We start from the raw sequence: 21,633 nt of genomic DNA, 5'->3' as shown, positions 1-21,633 counted from the left end.
TTTTTAAAACAAATAATAGGCAATCATAGTTTCTTGTTCATTATGTAGATGGTGAACATTCAGGTTTTTATTTACATCATGTCTGTTCAAGCAATCAGAAAGTGTAAAATTTGTAGTGAGAGCTTGATTTTCCCAACTAGAACTACAAACAAGAGCAGTATCATAATAAACTCAGCACTTACATTTTATGTGCCTGAACAATTAAATTCTTGTCCCTCTAGTCATTGAAAAAAACATTGCAAGCATTCTCCAGCTAGTTTGACACATAATTTATTAAAATTATGAAAATTATTAAATTTTATCTCTTTGAAATGAGTAAGCACCTAAATTTACTTCCAGGTACTCTCTGGAAAACCGAGGAATTAGAAGTGGAACTAACTTAGGATATATAGATGCTGAGGAACAGTTAGATCCAGAACATTCTTCAGCTCTTAATAAATCCTTGCAGGATTGTGACACACTACAAATCAAATGTAAACAAGAATTTACAACATGTGTTCCTGCAATGAACAATTGCGAATCTACATCAATATTTAGCAGTAAGTCAGGAGAGCCTTTCAACTCTGTGACCTCCAGAAATTCTTTATCTTGTAATGAATGCAAGGTGACTTTCTATCATAGACGTGAGTTAGTAAGTCACATGAGATTTCATGGTATTGAGAAGCCATTTTTATGTTCAACATGCAACAAAACATTTATGAAGAGGAGTGCTCTTCAGTCTCATTTAAGAGTTCACACTAGGCCTGAGGTATTTGTATGTTCTACATGTGATAAATCATTTACAAATTTTTCACATTTAAAATTGCATTTAGTAGTTCACTCTGAAGAAAAATTGTTTACATGTCTCAGATGCAACAAATCATTTGCAAGGAAAGGTGAGCTTAAGGATCATTTGACAATTCACACTGGAGAAAAACCATTTGTATGTACAACATGCAACAAAGCATTTACCAGGAAGAGAACTCTTACAACTCATTGCAGGAATGTTCACTGCAGAGAGAAGACATTTGTGTGCTCAACATGCAACAAAGGATTCAAAACAAATGCAAATCTTATAAGACACTCAAGATATCATATTGGAGAAGAGAAAGTAAATTGTTTATCATGCAACAAAGTATTTACAACGATACATGATCTTCGAATGCATTTAAGAATTCACACTAAGGAGAAAAAATTCTTTTGCTCAATATGCAACAAATCATTAAAAACAAAGCGTAATCTTCGAGTGCATTTAATAACTCACACTGGGAAAAAAGAATTATTTTGCACAAGATGCAACATATCATTTACAACAATGCGTAATCTTCAAATGCATTTAACAGTTCACCCTGAAGAGAATGCATTCTTTTGCTCAAGATGTGACAAATCGTTTACAACAAAGCATGATCTTAGAATGCATTTAAGAATTCACACTGCAGAGAAAGTGTTTGTATGCTCAGCATGCACTAAAGCATTTAAGTGTAAATATCATCTTAAAGCTGTATTTAATATTCACACTAAAAAAAGAGAATTTACGTGTTCAAAATGCATCAAAGTATTTGCAGGAAGATATGCTTCAAAGTCATTCCAGATTAATAGTCAGTGAGGAAGATGAATTTTTGTGTGTCCACTATCAATTAATGTTTCCGAGGAAACGTGCAGTTCATCATTCAATATGTCACACTCAGACAAAACTGTTTTGTGTTGTGTAAATACAAGAATGTACATACAAAGAGAAACCTTCAAATCCCCTAAGATTTTTGAAGATATATACATGTATATTTTTGTTGTATTAGTATCTTTTTTTGTTGTATTAGTATCTTTTTTTGTTGGGAAAATATTCCAGATTTTTCCTGGAAAAAAATATTTAATTAATATCATATGTTGTTCAGAGTTTACAATTCCCCAAAAGTTATCGACTGATTCTAAATAAGTGTAATAGCATAATATGAATGTAACATCAACAGGATGTAGAAGACTTCTCAGAAAAAAGGAAGACGAGTGAAGTTTATCATCTCAATAATTCTAACTATCCTAATAGGTTTTCAAAAGTTGACATAATCATAGTGTGTAGTAAAGCAAACTTTGACTCACTCTTTTGTAAGAGTTATACTTCATCATATTCATGTAAATGCTGGTCAGAACATCTTCTCTATTAATGTTGGTGTTTTTCGCAGTTCCTTGTCTTGTTTAACCGTATGTGCAGGCAGTAGTATTGGGGATTGGTGATTGGTATGACAGCTAAGTTGCTTGAAAACTACCAATAAAGTTAAATGCAAGAAACAATATATGTAATTGATTTATCCATCAGATAATTCTGACAATTTGAGATGAATCATGCTTCTCAGTGTATGATTTATTTCCTGGCATTTTCTTGTAGCGGTATTCTTAGTTTGATATTTTGATGGCTAACAACTAACTAATCAAGTACCTAGATAAGTGTTCTGCGACATCGGAGTCACAGTTTTCTGAGGTCATGTTATTACAAAGTGTAGTTGTTTGTCTCAGAGCAGTTCCATACAGTTTCCTTGCCCATACCTGATTTCACCCACCGTTCTGGAAGATATAGAGAAAATTTATAAAAAGACTCTTTCATGGAAATATATGCATTCGTGTTATTGATACAAAAATACTGCACTTATGATGCAACTTATGAGGAGAGACGTAAGCAAGAGGTAACACTCTAACGATCTTTGATGCTGGATCATTCCTCTGGATATGTGACTGACTGACTTGAGCATCACTTGTACCCTGATGAACTCATTTTTCTAATCCCTGTGACGTCCCCATTCCAGTTGTTTACCCATTTTATACATGCTCGTGAGAATTGGGTCTAATCTGAATTTTTCCCTGGCAAGGCCAGTCTACAAGCCATCAACTCTGGAACTGTGTTGTTGACTTTAGTTTGGTAAATGGAACTTGATAGAATATTAAATCTTTCCATAAAAGGTGTAAGAGGGCTGTATATAACACTATGTTTTCGATCAAATTATGGCTGTGGAATCCATTTCATCCAATGTAAATAAAATTACCGTATTTACTCATGTATAATGCGCACTTTTTTTTCCAGAATTTTTGCTCCCAAAACTGTGGTGCGTATTATGCACGAAATAATTTCGGACAGCCAAACTGAAACCTTACAGGGTCATTCCATGATTTTGTGACACTTGCATTGATTTTTCATGTTTACAGAACCCTATCATGTTATATATCTTTTTAAAGCTTAAATCATGCAGTTTCTGAATATGGTAACAGTATTACATACAAGATAGTGACACTAATGTGAAATGCGGTTGAAATAACTTCATCACAAAATGATGGAACGTTCTGATTTTTATGGTACTTTGGATGAAGGAAAAGATAAGAAGAAAGAAAATCAAAATTAAAATGTATTACTGGCCAAATAATATTTTATATATATATGGAGTGTGTAAATGCCTTAATGGAAGAAATCTTGTACTGCTAACTGCTAGTTTAAGGGTTCTGAATGTGCCTCGTATAAATGTTATGGTAGTCATGGAAAAGGTATATATATTTTGAAGTTTTTTAGAAAAAGTTAAGAAGGAATGAGCAAAACCATGTATAAACGTTTGAAGGACATTTCCCATGATTTTTCACTTTGTATTTTAATGTTCTGTGTCACCAAGAAAAGCAGTGCATTCTGGCGGAATTCGAGAATGCATCCACTGTCATATGGGATGCGTATCAGCGGTATTTGTTGGGCAAGAAATAATAGAAAATAACTTCCTGAGCACTTCAAATCCATAACGTAATTTTGATCTCGCTGCCTACTATTACAAAATAAATATGGTGGTTAAAGAGTGAAATCTTTGGGATGCACAGTGGAGGGAAAGGGGGGAAGTGGTGTGGCATACACAAGTGATTTTCTTCTCCTGTTGGTCCACATAGCAACAGGTGATTCATAGAATAGGTATGATGTCATTCACTCTTGATTGGCATAACAATAGCTTTATGACCTACAACTAAGAAAGCCATTTCTTGAAACTGGATTATACTGTGCAATATATACAAGATATAATTGTCACTTTTCCCCATAAAAAACCAGGGTGCGCATTATATATGCGTAAATACGATATGTTATTGAGAGGAATGAATTTCTTCCACACATACTTTTTACAGCTGGAAAGCAAGTGTTGAAATGTGGAAAAACTAACCTTTTCCATTATGTACGTGTGAAATTCAGTGGTTTATGTAAATGAACTAGATTAAGGTAACATGTAAATAATATTTTCTAATTCAATTAAGGTTTCAATTTTTCAGAAAAATTGCTTTGTGTAATTCGTAATGCAGTTGTATAGCAAAAATGTGTTACAAATATTACTCTTGAGACCTTGCTGTGCATGAATGATTTAATGAATTATTTTCAAAATATTTGCACAAATTAAATTTAATAATGTAAATAATAAAATAGTTGGACATTTAATTTCTAAAATTTATATGAACAGTCTCTAATTTTGTAAATTGGTTAAAACAACCTGTGATGAAATGTAGCTATCAGATGAATCTTTCTATTACCTTCTTTGATGTAAATTTACACAAAAATGTGAAATACAAGACATTGGTCTTCTGTTATGTATTTGTACAGAGAATGTAAACCTAGCATTTTATTATTACAATAAATGTTTATATATTTTACAATAAATTTTTTTCTACCATAGAGAGAATGGTAACTAAAATGGACACACCTGCAGTGAAACACAAAGAGATAGTGTTATATCTAATTATTTTTATCCTTGTATACGAGGTGTGACAGAAAAAAACTTACTGGTCTCATAAGTTCTGGTGCTTTCCGCATTAGTGCCTGTTGTGGCCATCACCTTCGAAGTAGTTCCCTTCAGCATTCACACACTTCTGCATTCGCTGCTGCCAGTGTTGGTAACAATACTGGAAAACATTTTATGTGAGTTCACGTAGGAGGTCTGCCGTTTTCGACTTGAGTTCTTCAACTGAGTCAAAACGTGTTCCCTTGAGGCCTGACTTTAGTTTCAAGAAGAGAAGAAAGTCACATGGTGCCAGATCCAGTGAGAGGCAGATGTTCCATGACAGTGACAGTAATATTTTTACTCTCCAAAAATTGCTTGACAGACAGAACCTTATGGGCCGGTGCATTGTCCTGGTGCAAAATCCATCCATTTTCTCCTAACTTTTTTGCGAAGTCTGGTTAAAACCTCAACCTCAACAGATTCCCTGTCCAAGTTCACTAGTTCAGCCACTGCACGCACACTCACAACAGTTCCCTGTCCAAGTTCACTAGTTCAGCCACTGCACGCACACTCAATCTTCGGTCACTTCTGATCACTTCTCGCACTTGTCTTCAACACTTTCCCTCCCCTCCGAGAAAAGTTTATGTCACTGAAAGACTTGTACTCTGGACATACTAGTATCGCCATATGCCTCTGTCAGCATTCGGAATGTTTCCGTTTGCGGCTTTTTATGTTGTTTTATGATGTTAATCCTTTGTTCCACTTTCAAACTAGCCATTTTCCGCCACAGCACGGTTACGGTTACACATGTTCATAAAGTGATGCCTCACTCGGAACTGCTAAGGTCGGGTGAGTCCACACTTCATGCAGAGGGAGGGGAGGTGTGGTGCTTTAACAAAACACTAACCAATTTACTGCAACTGCTTTCATTTATGAAATATAAATTGAGTACTTTTTTTTGTGTCACGCCTTGTATTCCTATTTTTATTAATTTTATTATTATTATTATTGTTGATATTAACTTTTATAGATTATTATGTAGTGTTTTTTCTGTTTTGATCAGCATTATCTTTGAAATCTTGACTTGAGATAATTTTTTTATGCACTTACTTATATTCTCGTTCACCATGGTAACAGGTGAATTTTAAGTTGTACACAAGCAGTTGTCATTAGTAATTGTTTCACATTACATCACAGCAGTTTCGTAATAATTAGATGTCCTGCTTGAATATTCCTTTGTTTCTCTTTCAATCACGTTTACTTTATTGAAGTATGAAGTACACTGACACCCAAGTTTGAACTCATGAAGTAAAACGATGTGCATTTCTTGCTTTTACAGCATCATTACAAATAGCCTAAGAATCAAGCATTTTATTAAAATTATTAAATAATTAGTAAATTAGTTTTAGGCAGATAGATTAAGAACCAAATAAGTTTTAAATTATATATGACCAGCAATATAATCAATAAAATGTATTAGAAGAAATGATTGCAAAACACACAGCGAACAATTTGATCATTACTTTTGCATCAACCCTAATAAAATGATAAATTGTGAAGTGTCCTACTCCCAGCTAGAGTGTAAATGCTATATTGTCCCATTATCACTTTGGGAATTTGAAATCTTTCAAGGTGGTCATATTACTTTTGCAGAAGTGCTCATTGGATACAAGAGCGTCCTCTATAATATACTGCATATTTCTTTATCATTGTTGCACTTCTGCAATCTTGAACCAAAATACAGATAAGCCTTCTGCGTTTATAATGTATTTTAATTAAGCTGTATTGGGGAGCCTCTAATGTGTGCATTTATAAAGTAGATTATATCTTGTATACTTTTGAATGAGATTGTAGAAATCCTAATATTGACACTTAAAAATTTATTTTCAGATACACTTTGGGAAATTCTGAAATTGGAAAATTGTTTTGTGAAGAATACAAGAATATTGATTACATGCTTAATAGTGGAGATGAACACAGGATTCGCAGATCTCGAACTAGGGACGAGCCATTTTCATGTTCAACTTGCAAGAAATTATTTACAAGAAAGGATACTCTAGACAGGCATTCAAAAATTCACACTGGAGAAAAACCATTTATGTGTTCAACATGCAAAAAGGCATTTGTAAGGAAAAATGATCTTAAAATTCATTCTGTAATACACACTGGAGAAAAGCCATTTGTATGCCCAACATGCAACAAAAGATTTCCCAGGAAGAATGCTCTCAAAAATCATTCCAGAGTTCACAGTACAGAGCAAGCATTTGTGTGCCAAACATGCAAGAAAGGCTTTAAGACAAAATCAAATCTTAGAACACACTTGAGATTCCACACTGGACAAGAGAAATTAGTGTGTTCAACATGCAAGAAAACATTTTGGACGACACGGGATCTGCAAATGCATTTAAGAATTCACACCGGAAAAAAAGTGTTTGCATGCTCAACGTGCAGTAAAGCATTTATGTGGAAACATAGTCTTAAGGCTCTGTTTAATATTCAAACCCGAGAAATGGAATTTAAATGTACCAAATGCATCAAAGCATATGAAAGGAAACATTGCATTTAGTGTCCACATCGATTAAGATTTCTACATGCTACATGATGTAGTTCTTAATTCACTATGTCACTCTCGAAACAGTTTGTATGGTGGAAATGTTAGATAGTATTTATAAAAAAATATCCTACAATTCCCAATACACACATAGTAGTTGTTCTGGTCATGCTCATCAAATGATGTTACATAATCATCCAACAAAGAATTGTAAGAAGACTGTAATATAATTAAGCCTTGTTTCCATATTTAAAAACACTACGTTGCTGACCAAGGCAGTTTATTAAGATAAAAACACTTAACAGGTAACGTTTCGACCCTGTATCAGGGTCTTCCTCAGACGAAGAACTAAACTAAAAATCTTGAGTGTTTTTGTAAGAAGACATATTACCTTGCATCATATTAAACCAGCTTCATGCAAACTTTATGCTTTATGGGTAACAATTAAATTAACATTGTCTGTGATGCTATACTGTAACATTCTTGTTATACTGTATTTGCATATATATTTTTCACTGGACAGAATATTTCTGATTAAACATTAATATAATTAGTGTATTATGTATGAATTTCATATTTTGTACAGATTTTACAATATATTTTCCACAATAGTAATCAATTCATATTTGGGAAATCAAGAGACTGCGGTAGTAAAAAATATAGAGAACACTGTACTCACTTTTTCCATGAAACAATTTTTGTAGTTCTATTAATTTCAGCAGCCACTGCCACCATCCTCGTTGGAACTTGTTTCACTGTTGCTTGGCATGCTTCTATTGAATAGGAATTGTTCAAGTGAGTACAGTGTTCTCTATATTTAGAAGTGATCAACTTGACAATAATGAAACAATACTTTTAAATATTTTGTCAGAAATGGAGAAAGTTCCTAGACAACCTGTACTAGGCATATCTTGAATTATTTGAGTATTCACAAACTGCGGCACCATCACTTTTAAAACTAGTGCATAATGAATTATAAAAATTGATTACTGGTCAATTCTAGTGAAATGTCTATTAACTATCTGCTTATAATTTACAACTGACACATGTAAATTATAAGCAGATAGTTAACAGACATTTCACTAGAATTGACCAGTAATTTGTTATAAATTTCCTCTTCTCTTAAGTGATTGATTTTTTAGTATAGTACAGTTTCATCATGCAAATACATTGAACAATTATTAGATGCATTTCCAACCCTAACAAAATGTTGCGTGTACATTTCATCGAGTGAAATTTTGTTCGATAGAGGTGGAATTTCTGTTAATGAAAATTACCAAACTATTGAGATATTTCATAGGAATATAATATATATGAAGTAACAATTTTATTAATTTCACTGTAATTTGTGGTGGAGTTGTGTATCATCTCTTACATGTGAATAAATCTGTGAATTACTGCATATATCAAGAGTAAAAGTATGGTTCATATGACACTACAATTTGTCTCCATGCATGATTGATTGATTGAATTAAAATTTTTGGGTGCATTTGCACATCAGGCCATTGTGCACCCTTCAATTAATGGGGGGGTGGGGTGATCCCCTTATCTGAAACCCTTACCTCAAATTTAAAAAAGGGATGTAAAAAGCCCCTCAAGAAAGGTTAAAAGATGAAGGTTGTAAAAGGACCTGCATTGGACGAACACACACATTAAGAAAGGTAAGGATCAGGCATGTATATTCTAGGCTATTGCCGAAGCTAGATTAAATACAGGAAATAATAGACTAGCAAATGTGACTGATGCTTCACTCTCAAACAACGACTGCGGAAGAAAACAATAGTATAAAACCCACGACTCCTGTGCACCGTACTCCCGCGAGGAAGGGAGAAGGAGAGTGGACCATGCTTCCTTGTGGCCCGAGCTGAACGGAAGAAGAAAAGGCTGCGCGAGGATTTTTCGTCCAAAGGTTGTTTTCCTTGTGCTCGCTCTATACTTGGGGATGGACTCCTTTCCTTTAAAACTACCACCAGGCTTCAGCAGTTAAATGCTTCCCCGACTAGCGCCTGGGGGCAGTCGGTGACGTATTTGTAGTATCTTCCAAACCCAAGTGTGGACAGGGAAGTCTTCATTTTACAACGGCGATAAAACCTTACAGCGATGTCAATTTGCTAACCAGCATGGGATTTTTCCCAGGTAAGGGAAATTTTGAAACTAAATTATTACAGGAACGGGAAAAGAGTGGCTAGCATGTGATAGGGAATTTGTCCTCTAGGCCAAAACAGCACTGTCCCATCGAACACATGCAGAACTCACAGGCTGCTGACCTTCAACCAACCACGCTTTACGATGTTTTCAACCCCTCTTACAACTTACATGCACAATGATTGCAAGAGGCAATGATATTATCAACACATTACTAAAAGAAAATACCACATTCATACAAATTAAAATGATAAAATCTTCATAAATGCAAATAATTTTAATTGTATTGCAGAAAGAACTATGCAAGGATTTTGTTGTGAACAGAAACTACAAAATGACTAACTTTATGTACCAAATAATAATAATAATAATCATGACATGTTAACTTTCAATATAAAACACATTCCTTCTTACGTCATTTGCACTTATGAATTTGTTTGCAATTTTGGTAATGTCAATATTTTTAGTCATTTCTTTATGAACATGCAAAATTGCCAAATCATTCAATCTTTTTTAGGTCATTGTTGACCACAAAAATGTTTTCAATCGTCTAAGTGCTGAGAATGACCACTCAGAGGTACAAGAGGTAACAGGTATAGTTAAAATCACCCATACAAACTTCACAAATTCTGTGAGCATGTCACGCATGGGACCACTGTTTTCTCTACTTAAAATATTTGTTATGTCTGACAAGTTGGCCACTTTTTCTTTGTTCATTCTGCACACATGTACTTAGAAACATATCCCTGTGCAATGTTAGCTTGTCTTTATCAAAGTCTGTCCCATAGAACTGCAGAATTTCGATCAGCACCAATTTGACTGATAGCAAAAGCTTGAAATTGTGAAATAAATTCCAAAACCTTTGTTTGAAATCTACGATTTAGCGAATCCACAGCCCATCAATTATTTCAAAAAATATTTGTCTGTACATTTCCTCCGGCGTTTGATACGCATGAGGATCACTACCTTCATTGTAGCATTTTGGCATCTTCCTTTTTCTAGGCAAAACTGGGTCATCAATGTTCAATTCCTCCGCTTTCCTCATGGTTTCATTCCACAACTCAAAAAATATATATCCCTTTGTGAAGCTAAACTTGCAGACAGAGTTTTGATTTCTCGGTATGACAATGATTTCTTCTGAAAGGAAGAATGAAGTTGTTCAATCCTGCCAAAAACTGAAATTAAACATTTTCAGGAAAATAAGAAATCTGAATTGATGTAGGTTTGAAAAATATCCACTAGCCTTCCCACCGACTTCACTTTTTTCTTCTGAGAGATCTTCCAAAAATTTCAAGAGAACGTTATAATTACTTTCCAACAATTGTAGTGATTTTACCCTCACACACCACCTTGTGGGACAGAATGGTCGCAAAGTCAGTCTGGGAATGTTTTTTTCAACACCATCTTCGTTGTCTTCTTGTAGCAATTGAAACACTGCTAGCTTCTTTGGCGAATGTCTTACAAATGATATTAATTCACGAAGAATCACCAGAAAGTCTCGTACATAACTGATACCTTGCATCGCATCTTGCACTACCAAATTCAAATTATGCGCCAAACAATGAACAAATATAGCTCTCGGCTCCAACTGAGTAATCCTACTTTGTAATCCTGTTAAATGTCCACTGACATTACTCGCGCCATCATAACATTGACCACAACAGTATTTTATGTCGAGAGATAAACATCTTGTGACATCCTGGACGGCTTCAGACAATGTCCTAGAACTTGTTGAAGTTGCTTCATAGAAGCCCATAAACACTTCTTCAACTTGCAGATTTTCATCGACAAATCTGAAGCATATGGATATTTGTTCCTTCACTGATATGTCGGAAGTCTCATCTACAATCGCCTTGCGTGCATTTTTCATATCTCCTAATTTATGTGTTGAGATAAGAGATGACACATTGGTTCCTTGTTTCGTAGTTGCCAGAGCAGTCACCGACGAACGATGAAGTGTACATTTTTCGTGAACCCTGAAACGTTCAATTGCCTTTTGCCACTGGGAAAATCCATTTCGAACAAATGCATTACACGAATCCCTGTCTGCAGAAGTAGTAGTTGCCAACGGAAGCACTATACTGGAATCAAAAGTGCTTTACACACACTAAAAAAAGGTAAAGTGTTCCTCTGTGCATAGCACCATGCCATGAAGGCATATAGGGGGTGTGAAGGTAACGCCCCACACTTTCTTGATCCGGTCATGAGTGGGGGTGATGTGATCAGCACCATGCCCCTGACCGCCTTTACCCCCCAGGGTTTCCCCCAGGTACCCATGTTATTCGACGCTGGGTGGGTGCCGGGGCTGCTTCCATCGTTAGAAAAGTTCCCAGATTTGAACCGGCCGGGGATCGAACCCGGGACCTTTAGCATGGTAGTCAGACGCGTTACCGACTGAGCCACCGCTACAGAACACTTTGTCCAATTCTTTGTCGGAATAAATCCAAGGAAATTTCCTTCCATCCTTCATGGTATGACCTGCCTGACGATTTCTTGACACTTGTTGCTAATGTACTACAGGAACTGGCAGAAGAGACATTCTCGGGTTCCGTATTTTTTGACTGAACATACTTTTCACTATGTTCAGTGTCAGTAATATCCACCTGTGATAACGACGACAAACGTATGACGAATTTATCCATATCGACTATCAAACCTACTGTTCGAATTCGAAATTATGTAAAGAAGCAATACTCAATATTGTGTTTCAGCTTTTCACACGCCACGTTTGACAATTGCGAAAATTTTTGCCAAGCCAAGAGCTTTTGCTCCGCGCATCCAGTCAGTAGACCCTCTTCTTTGTACTAACTATTAACATGGTAACACCCCTTTTTTCTGAAAATGAGAACTTCCCAGTCTACAATCTAAGCTCCCGCGTCCTTCCAAGCCACTGTCTCTCGGAGAACAAACAAAACGATAACAACCAGATTACATGAAAACAACTTCGCTGAAATCGTAAACCACGCCGCTCTTATCTGATTGAAACAAACAAAAGAAGAAAAAATCAACTATTGAGATAGTCGGTCACAATCGGCTTCCTTGTGTTTCAGTTTATTCTTTATTAGTGCTCAATATCGGCAAGTAGTTATTTTAAAACAATTGTTGACGAATGGAGTGGGTGTATTGTAGTGTGTCACTTGTAAGGAAACATCAAAGCAAGCCGAAAAGATGGGATTCTATTCACAATACAATATACTTCCATTGTTATTGTGGGGATTGCCTTTAAGATTATTTATGTGGGTGCTCGAGCCACGGAGCACCCATGTAGTCGGCGTGCATGCCATAGATAGGAGGCAAAATTTACACAGTGGCCCTATCAAACAACCCCCTCAGATAATTTATTACAAGAAGAGTATTGCACTTGTCACAATGAAACCAGCATCAGTTGAAACAGGAACTCACAGTTTTGTTGCTAACACATGTCCGTCTGCATACATAATTCAGAGGTAGTTTAGTCAATTTGTAAAAATTGAAACTACACATATTGAGAAATAATTTTGCCTGTTGGAATTCCATGCAATGATGTTGCCAACAATTGAATCACCAACAGTAACAGTCTTTTAATATTCGTCATGAGAATGTTCTGCTATTAATGCCAGAAATATATTATAGAATTTTTTTTTCATGAAGTAATAAACTTGTAAGCAAAATAATGTTCCATCAATCATTGATCCGCTTCTGCCACATTCATTATAGGACTCTCAGTACAGAAGGGTGGTGGAGCGTGCACTCTGTGTATGAACTAGCTGTTAACCTGTCCACTAATTCACAAAATTTTCCAAATAATAGAAATTTTAATAATTTTCCAATTATTTTATTCAAATTTCAGTAATTAACGGAACTCTGTATTGCTGTCTCAGAAGCAAAAGTCGTCAAATTAATCTTGTTACATACTTTAATTTAGGACCTGATTATTTAAATTCTCCATGAATACGTGTCTTTTATATTGTGTTGTTTGATTGTCAATTTACTCATAAACATGATATCCTGTATAGATTATTGTGTATCTGTGATGTACACAGAATCATTACACTGCTCTGCAGCAAAAATGAGGTTTTGAAATGAATGAGTGTTCCTAAATGGAATTTTCACGCTGAGTTCAACGGTGCAATCCGTTTTTTTCTATCACGTCAGGTTTTCGTGGAAATCAGGAATCTGTGTTTCATAAAAGTCCCGTTTATATACCATAGGAGGGCATGGAGAGTATTTAGAGTTAAATTGTGATTACACCTTTGTATGTGGTCTGGCAACACCAATTCAACTGTTTTTTGTTTCACGGGTGGTTGAGTGTGTTGTATTCCTAGTGCTGGACGGTTGCATGAAGTGACAAATTCTGTATATTCGGACAACAATGTCTTCACGTGGCTGCAAAAACGACCCGAACACTTTCTGTTACATATGTGGGAAGTACAAGTTGTGTATAAACAAAAACTAAAGATAACGCCATTCGACAAAGAAGCCTACCTTGAATATTTTGGAATTGTGCTTGGCGATGAAAATAAACCATGGACACCCCAGAAAGTATGTAAGACTTGTGTGGAAGGTTTGAAGTTCTGGATGAACGGACAAAGAGAGAAATTCTATTTTGCTCTGCCAATGGTATGGAGGGAACAATTAAACCATACGAATGACTGTTATTTTTGTCAGGTTAAAGTGCAAGGTTTCAGTGCCAAGAACAAAAATGACATAGTGTAGCCACATTTGCGATCTGCAATGAGACCAATCAAACATGACGAAAGTCTACCTATTCCTTTTCGTTTGTCCATCTTCAAGCTGTACATCGCCTCAAAAGGAAGTTGTAAGCGATACAACGGACATCAGTGTATCAGAAAACGACTTTGTACGTGATCTTGCGTTACCAAAGGAAAGTTCTGAACTGTTAGCTTCTGTACTGAAAGACAAGACATTTATTGTTATCTGGCACTAAAATGTCATGTTACAGATCCCGGGAACAAGAAAAGTTTCTTTATTTTCGGAAGAAAGGTCTATGATCTTCTGCAATTACATACCGAAACTTGTAATGTGGCTTGGTGTGAAGTATGTAACTTTTGAATGGAAGCTTTTCATAGATTCTTCTGTAACCAGCCTGAAAGGTGTTTTACTCCACAATAGTAATGTTCGTGGATCTGTACCAGTTGCTTTCTATTACTTTGAAAGAATAATATGAAAGTTTGCATTGTATGTGGTGACTTCAAAATTATCAACCTTTTACTGGGACTACAAATGGGATACACAAAAATACCCTGTTTCCTGTGCGAGTGGGATAGTCGAGACGGACAAAATCACTGGCAAAGGAATGGCCAACCAGAGGACCCTAGACACCTGGAACAAAGAATGTTATGCATGCACCCCTTGTGGAACCCACAAAAGTTCTTATCCCTCCTCTACACATTAAATTGGGTATCATGAGCCAGTTTGTACATGCCCTAGATAAGACCAGTTCCTAGGGAACTGAAGGAGTCCAGCTTAGAAAACCATTGTGAACACCATGTTGGAAAATTTGAGAAAACTAGGTTGTAACATGCGCTTTAAGTTACACTTCCTACATGCTCACATTGACTATTTTCCAGATACCTGTCTTGGATTTTACAGCGAGGAACAGGGTGAACGTATCCATCAGGATTTGAAAGACATGGAAAGAAGATACCATGGTGGTTGGACTGTGAACATGATGGCAGACGCTGTTGGTCCCTGAAAAGGGAAAGTACTTCTCATGCACATGGAAAAAGTTCAAAATGACGAATATTCCTACCTGTAAAATAAGTGAGGTCACTAAATAATATCACTTGTTGGTAGTTCTTGTGAACTGTACGTACATTGTGTTTACAATTACATAATTATAATATACACCACGTTTTTAAGCATGGCAATGATCTTGTAGAAGGTATAAATACCGTGCGTCCATTTCGATCTGCAGCCGAGAGATCGGGAGAAGCGTGGCGGGCGGCACTGACGGAGATGCCGACATTTGCGGCCTGAAATGCCCGCTTATTTTTATGGACATATGCAGACATTTATATAAATATTGCAAAACGAGCACTAACCTGTGTTATAAGAGTATGGTTTTAATTTTAGTTTCTTAGTGACTGTATGTGGCAATGATTTTGACGCGCCCACCTCTTGTGAAACACGGCGTAGAGGTTTGTTTGGAGAACGTTCTAACGCTGCACCAATATCATCGAGTTTTGCTTCGGTTAGAATCCGTCGTTTTTGCTTAGGTGTTTTAAAATTTAACGATACAGTTTCTCGTAATTTAAGGACAAGATGTCTAACTGTATCTCTGTGTGGAGTTGAAACGCATGGGAATTTCTGTACAAATTACCTACACACGTCTCGACACGAGTTTGTTTTCACGTAGGTACGTGTCATACATAAAAAAATCTTTGTTCTAACGTGAATCTTGCGGCTGGCATTCCAATCGTCTCACTGACACGTCACACATACATACTACAATAACACAAACAAGTAACTGCAAGTAACCAAGAATAACACTCTTGCGCACAGTACGAAATTAATACGCTCTTGGTTTACATTGCTCGCCACTATATTTACAACTCTGTCTTCATCTAGTCGCGAAGGAACAAAAAACTCGAGCTCGGAGATTTTGGATTGCAAGGAAGCTCACGAACACTATTGACTTTTAACGGTTTCTTCTACAGCGTAATCTTGATACAGTGTTCCACATTCAAAACCTCCAAACGATCCCCATCGGCACAAAACTCTTTCAAGAATATAAACTTAAGCAGGACGTTACTGGTCAAAACTATGATTAAAATGTTTTATTATCTGTGGCTCTTAACATCGTTTCTAAAGCGTATTTATTTGTGCATATAAGAGCAGAACTTGGATGAATTACAGAAGAACTTTTGCGTGTTATAACACAGGTTAGTGATCGTTTTGCAATATTTATATAAATGTCTGCATATGTCTATAAAAATAAGCGGGCATTACAGGCCGCAAATGTCGGCATCTCCGTCAGCGCCGCCCGCCACGCTTCTCCCGATCTCTCGGCTGCAGATCGAAATGAACGCACGGTATATGTCGATAATGGTTCAATATGCAAATTTTGTTTTCATCTTTTTTCAACAATCTGGACGTGATAGAAGAAAACTGCTTACATATTTGGAATCAGCGCCCCAAAATTAGGGGGAAACGACATTCAAAACCAAAACATCAAGAAAATAATTTCAAATTGCAGAGCGGTGTTATCCCATAATTCTGAGTCTACAGTATAAATGTTATACATGTGCAATAAGAATTGTTACACTTGCATCTTGCTGAACACAAGGAATATTTTTGATATTGCTTAGGGTATGGATGCAATAAATCTATTTAATTTTACTACAAATTGCATGTACACCCCACAATAGTAAGGCATCACATAAGATCTTCCAACATCTAACATTCCTGACATTTTTGAATGGTTGACAGTACTGCTGTCTGCCACCACTTTGTTCAGAATGAAGCTTGGATGGCAGCATTCATCACTGTAAAGAATATTTTTGACAATTGCTTAATAAAGATTTGGAAAGTAATAATTTTATCTCAACAATCTTTACATAACTCCGAATATCATGGAACCAATATCATTGTTGGCAATGTTAGCAAGATATACTTGGCTACTTGTATTGCTGTTGAAAGATAAATGCTTAACCTGTTGTACTGTTGTTTTTCTACCAGCTCTTAGCAGAATTTGAAACTGTGTAGAAGCCTCTTAAGATTCTACTCCAGTACGTAACACTATGATTAGAAATGGCCTCAACATGAGTGTTCTTTGTGAGTGTCCGTTATCATATCATCACTCATCCTCATCATCACAATTAGCCAAAAGTGGAAGAAAAGTTACGTTAAATAACAAAAATCAAATCAAATTAGTATCTCCCTGCTGAAAATTTTGTCTACTGTTTTCAGTAGATCTATAAGTGTTTTAAAACATCTACTGTGTTCAGATTTTCAAACAGATATAAATAAAAATTGTTAATAAGGATGAATGAAATGTAATACTTATAGCCACCATTTTAAACTAAGAGCACTACATACATATTAAATATAATACTGAAGAAGATATTTTCACTTGTAATTTCTCTACTGTACTGTTTTCAGTAGATCTATAGGTGTTTTGAAACATCTACTATGTTTAGATTTTCAAATAGATATAAAAACAAATTGTATATCAGAAGGAATGGAAACTTATGTTTACAGCCAACAATGTTGAGTTACATACACTGTATACAATATTACATGTAATACTGAAGAGAATATTTCACTTGTATTTCTTCTACTGTACATGCACAGTTGAGTTTCAGTAGATTTCCAAGACACACAGTAGAGTACAGTTGATAACAGTAGATTATGTCTACTGAAAACAGTAGAAATTTCCAGCAGGGAGATGCATATTTTTTCTTTCTTACAGAAGGTTTCTAAATAGGATGTTCTTTCTTACAGCTTTAAAGACAAATGCACCATGACATCTAAGTATTCCAGGAAATCAAACCGGAAACTAATATTTACCCAGAAGATTCTGGATGAGGCCAGAAGAAGAATTGAAAGTGGTGAAAGTCAACGTAAAGTGGCTGTTGCACTAGGAACAAATGAATCTACTTTGAGAAAAAGATTGAAATTAGTAAGTGAGCACTATTTATTTCCTTATTTTAATTTGACCTCCACTGTTCTCTCAGAAATATCATTTGTTCTTCCCAGAGGTTGGGACAATTTCCTAACTGACATTTTGTAAGGTTTTCCAAATTTAAAGTGAAGCTACAAACTGTCCCAGTATCATTTGACCAACAGAATCGTCTGTATCTTATCATTCTCATCCACCTGAGGTTGATAAAAGCACAAATGAAACCTTGTTGCTGTTCAGTAGGGGTGTGCGGGATCCTGAAAACTCTGTACCGTGATCGGGATGAATATTTCCCTGACTTTCCAGGATCCTGATCAGTCAGGGTATTTCAAAGGATCGTGTTTAAAAGAGCTTAATTCTCTATGTTTTCTGCATTATACGTGTCTGCAACTTCTTGGAAAATGACAGTTCTTATTCCAGAAATCCAAAAACCATCACTTGATGTGGAAATAGTGCCACTCCTGATCTCTCTCACACACCTGCGCTGTACAGCAATGAGATTACCAAAACAAGCCCAGCCTTCAAAATTTCAGTGTTAACCTGTACGATGTGACAACATGATAAGGCAGTGTAGCAATCCTGAGATACGAAAGAGTAACAGCACAAGTATGAAAAATTCCACATGAAATAAGAATGTTATTCATGGATTTACTTATTTTAAAATGGTATTGAAAGAAAATAATTTTATTTATTGCAGATTTATTCCGTGGCACATTCTTTGTCCTTGTTTCTTTCCTGAAAAATGTCACTGCTGCAGATAAAAGTGACAAATGGACCTTGTGAAGTTTGGTGAAAATATTAACACTTACCAGATCAGTGACAGGCTATATCACACAATTACTGTCCAATAAGATGAGTAATGGGCAGAACCTATTGTTCACTATAAAATTCCATTGTGAATGAATGACAGGCTATAATCACACTGCGTCTCTTGTGCTTGTGTTCTTAACCACCTCTTTCAATTTTCAACTGCTAGATGTTATATTTTCTTTGGTCCTGAATTTTACTTGTATTCGGGTCGAATTAAATTAAAATGTTGTTTGTTTATACTCTTGAGAATAGCATTTAATAATTTATATCTACATTGTGGAAATTTCTTACAATGATAGAGAAATGCTTTTTATTTTTAATATTTAATTGTGAGTAGGTTATAGTGATACAAGGTGGTGCAAAAAGAATGTATGTTTTTAACGTCGTTGATTTTGAAGATACAAACGTTTCATTAACACCAAAACCATCAGTAAGAATTTCAGTTTGTATAGGTATACAGTGATGATTTAAGTATGGAATATGATGTCGGAAAGATGATGTCATTGTTGCTGCAAAGTTCTGCATTGCCCTTGTCAACATTTTGTGTACAGCAACAAGGACATCAACTTTCAGACATCATCTTCCATACTGAAATCATCACTGTATACCTATCCAAACTGCAATTCTTACCGATGGTTTTGGTGTTAATAAAACGTTTGTAACTTTAAAATCAATGATGTTACACTTATTCCAAAAACATGCATTATTTTAGCGCCATCTTGTAAAATATAATTTAGGTTGTCTTTGTTTCCATTTACAGGGTACCATACCAGTTTCTCTGGGACGTCACAAGCCTGTGTTCACTCCTGAACTTGAAAGAGAATTGGCAGATCATTTAAGGGAGCTAGACAAGAGATTCTATGGTATTACAAGAAAACAAGTTATGAGTTTAGCATACGAGTTTGCCGAGAAGAACAATATTGAACATAGGTTCAACATGACTACAAGATTAGCAGGAAAGAGTTGGGTGCATGCCTTCTGTAAGAGGCAGAATCTCACATTTCGGACACCAGATAAATGCAGTGGAGGGAGCACAGTTGGAATGAACAGAATCTAGTGTGAGCGGTTTTCTTGACAATTTGGACACTGTTTGTGCTAAACAGAGATTTCCAGCACACTGAATATTCGGTATGGATGAGTGTGCCATTCCGATAGTGCCAAGCCATGTTCCAGTAGTAGCATCCCCAAAAGGAAAGGAAAGTGTGTGCAAAATGGCCACAGGCGACAGAGGGTAAACCTTAACAGTTGTGTATTGCATGGGTCCCACTGGCATAGTTGTTCCACCAGTTATGGTTTTCACAAGGAAGAGGATGAAACAAGACTTATGCATGGATGTTCCAGAAGAAACAATTGCCATTGGTTTCAGACACTGGCTGTTACAACAATGATCTCTTCCTAGATTGACTGAAACATTTCAGCAGCTTTGTGAAGTCAACGAAAGAGAATCCAGTTCTTCTGATACGGGATAACCATACCTCCCATTGCGGTATTGAAGCATTACTTTTCTGTAGACACCATTTCATAACTCTTCTGCCTTTGACACTGCATGCAAGTCGCATACTGCAGCCCTTAGATGTTGGCTTCTTTAGGCCTTTGATAAAGCTTATGCCAAAGAGTGATTGGTAAATCATGTCGGAGTTGCAATTACACATGTCAACATGCCCAGGATCTTCATATCAGCCTATGAGAATGTGGTAGACACAGAAAAGGCAGTCTGTGCATTTGAGACAATGGGAAATTCATCCATTTAATGGGAGTATCATCTCGGATGTAGACTTTGGACCCTCAGAAGTGACTGCTGTAGCCAGTCAATTGTTATTAGTCAGTGTATTATGAAAGTGGAAATGAAATATCCTTAGCAATTCAGCCTGAGGTTGTTGAACAGCCATGGATCTCTCCTACAATGCTCTCTCCATTATCAAAGGCTGTCCAGTCAAAGAAATGGAAAATATATTTTAAAAAGTGTACAATTTTGTCTTTCTCTCCATACATGAACACTCTTTTAGCAACGGGGAAAAGAACGAAATAAGAAACAAAGCAAGAAAAACATTAGATGTCATTGTTCTTTCATGAAATGAACTTAATCTATTCAGACAATTACAGAGAAGAAAATTTGCTGTGCTAGCTATGACGAAGCCTATGAAGAGCTTATTGCTGAGTACTACATACGGTGAAGTGGATGGCAACAATGGTTCTGAAGACTTTGAACTCTTTAAGTGCGATATATCCTCACACTCATTCTTAAAGTACAGATTTTTCAATGTTACAATACTTGTAAGACTGCTCATTTCTGATTTGTTGCAAAAATATATTAATTTAAACAGAAATGTATTTAATTTCATAAATGCAGTTTTTATAATTGGTCCCAAAGATATGTATTTAAGAGAATAAATTGTTGTGAGATCCAGCAAAGCATAACTCCAAAAATACTGCTTTTTGATTTTGTTTAATGTATCTCCTCTGAAGAGCTCTATTTGGAGCTATATCTTTTCCTTCGACGTACAGTCATGTATCTACATTATTATTATTATTTTAAGACAGACATATTCTCTCTCCTGTAAATTTGATACTTGGAGTTCTGTCCTCTGGTTCTTACAGGATGAAATATACTAAGTACGCATTCTGAAGTGCCTTACCCTAGCATGTAAAATATAGATTTTCCAAACATTTTGCAGATTACAGATACTAAACATCAGTGGCATGCCCAGGGTTATTGTGCTACAATAGTCAAGAGATGTATTTATTAAAGCTTTACCATGAAGGAGTGTACTTGCTGGATCCTTTGAAGTAGTGGTTACTCA

General features: G+C 35.9%; 1 protein-coding gene across 5 annotated transcripts in view; it reads left to right on the top strand.

The window, feature by feature from the left end:
• LOC145989714 (uncharacterized) overlaps positions 1 to 21,192 on the top strand; it is a 100,543-nt gene extending 79,351 nt beyond the window's left edge. The window contains exons 4-5 of one of the 5 annotated variants that reach the window (XM_083124969.1): positions 17,845 to 18,022; positions 19,593 to 21,192. In XM_083124969.1, the coding sequence (XP_082981095.1) occupies positions 17,845 to 18,022; positions 19,593 to 19,889 (475 nt within the window). In that variant the 3' untranslated portion in view covers positions 19,890 to 21,192. Of the gene's footprint in view, positions 1 to 339; positions 3,042 to 6,593; positions 7,469 to 17,844; positions 18,023 to 19,592 lie in introns of those variants that run through there. The other 4 variants (XM_083124971.1, XM_083124970.1, XM_083124968.1 and 1 more) reach the window with 4 other exon arrangements.
• The last annotated feature ends 441 nt before the right edge of the window (positions 21,193 to 21,633 follow it).

This window comes from Lepisma saccharinum, chromosome 7 (genome assembly GCF_977018435.1).
Source record: "Lepisma saccharinum chromosome 7, izLepSacc3.1, whole genome shotgun sequence".
NCBI lineage: Eukaryota > Metazoa > Arthropoda > Insecta > Zygentoma > Lepismatidae > Lepisma > Lepisma saccharinum.
Note: the sequence above shows the minus strand (reverse complement) of the source record. Positions and strands in the feature narration are given on the sequence as shown.